Source organism: Eimeria mitis, genomic scaffold (genome assembly GCF_000499745.2).
Source record: "Eimeria mitis Houghton genomic scaffold, Emh_scaff6704, whole genome shotgun sequence".
In the NCBI taxonomy this organism is placed as follows: Eukaryota; Apicomplexa; class Conoidasida; order Eucoccidiorida; family Eimeriidae; genus Eimeria; species Eimeria mitis.
In genome coordinates, this window is record NW_013574832.1 from 1,415 (window position 1) to 2,250 (window position 836).

The 836-nt window shown below is 38.8% G+C and overlaps 1 protein-coding gene across 1 annotated transcript in view; it reads right to left on the minus strand.

Moving 5' to 3' along the window:
• Nucleotides 1-288, minus strand: part of EMH_0088710 (uncharacterized protein) — a gene marked incomplete at both ends in the record, with an annotated part of 555 nt that extends 267 nt beyond the window's left edge. Inside the window, 2 exons of the mRNA XM_013501330.1 lie at nt 1-95; nt 273-288. Of these exons, the coding sequence (XP_013356784.1) occupies nt 1-95; nt 273-288 (111 nt within the window). The remainder of the gene's footprint in view (nt 96-272) is intronic.
• Between the last annotated feature and the right edge of the window lie 548 nt (nt 289-836).

The following is an 836-nucleotide window of genomic DNA, read 5'->3' on the forward strand; positions in this document are numbered from 1 at the left end:
CTCATCTGTCTCCTCTTCAGCTGTCTCCTCTTCAGCTGTCTCCTCAGCTGTCTCCTCAGCTGTCTCCTCTTCTGTCTCTTCTGTCTCTTCTTTATCTAGAATAGAAGAATTAATAGATTTATTAGAGCTTCGTCACTTACTAAAAAGAAATGTAATTGATTTATCTGGCGGAGAACTACAAAGATTTTGTATTGGGGCTGCATGCATGCAGCATGCAAATGTTTTAATGTTTGATGAACCTTCTTCTTATTTAGATGTTAAACAAAGAATACAAGCTGCTAATATCATCAGGGGTGCTGTTACTAATGATAATTATATTATTGTGGTGAGAAAGGGTTTAGGGTTTTTTTGAGGGTTTAGGGTTTAGGGTTTAGGGTTTGGGGTTCTTTTGAGGGGTTAGGGGTTAGGGTTTAGGGTTTTAGGGGTTAGGGTTTAGATGTAAAACAAAGAATACAAGCTGCTAATATCATCAGGGGTGCTGTTACTAATGATAATTATATTATTGTTGTAAGTCAGGGGCGAGGGTTTAGGGTTTAGGGTTTAGGGTTTAGGGTTTAGGGTTTAGGGTTTGGGGTTCTTTTGAGGGGTTAGGGGTTAGGGTTTAGGGTTTAGATGTTAAACAAAGAATACAAGCTGCTAATATCATCAGGGGTGCTGTTACTAATGATAATTATATTATTGTGGTGAGAAAGGGTTTAGGGTTTAGGGTTTAGGGTTTAGGGTTTGGGGTTTTTTTGAGGGGTTAGGGTTTAGGGTTTAGGGTTTGGGGTTTTTTTGAGGGTTTTAGGGTTTAGGGGTTAGGGTTTAGGGTTTAGATGTTAAACAAAGAATACAAG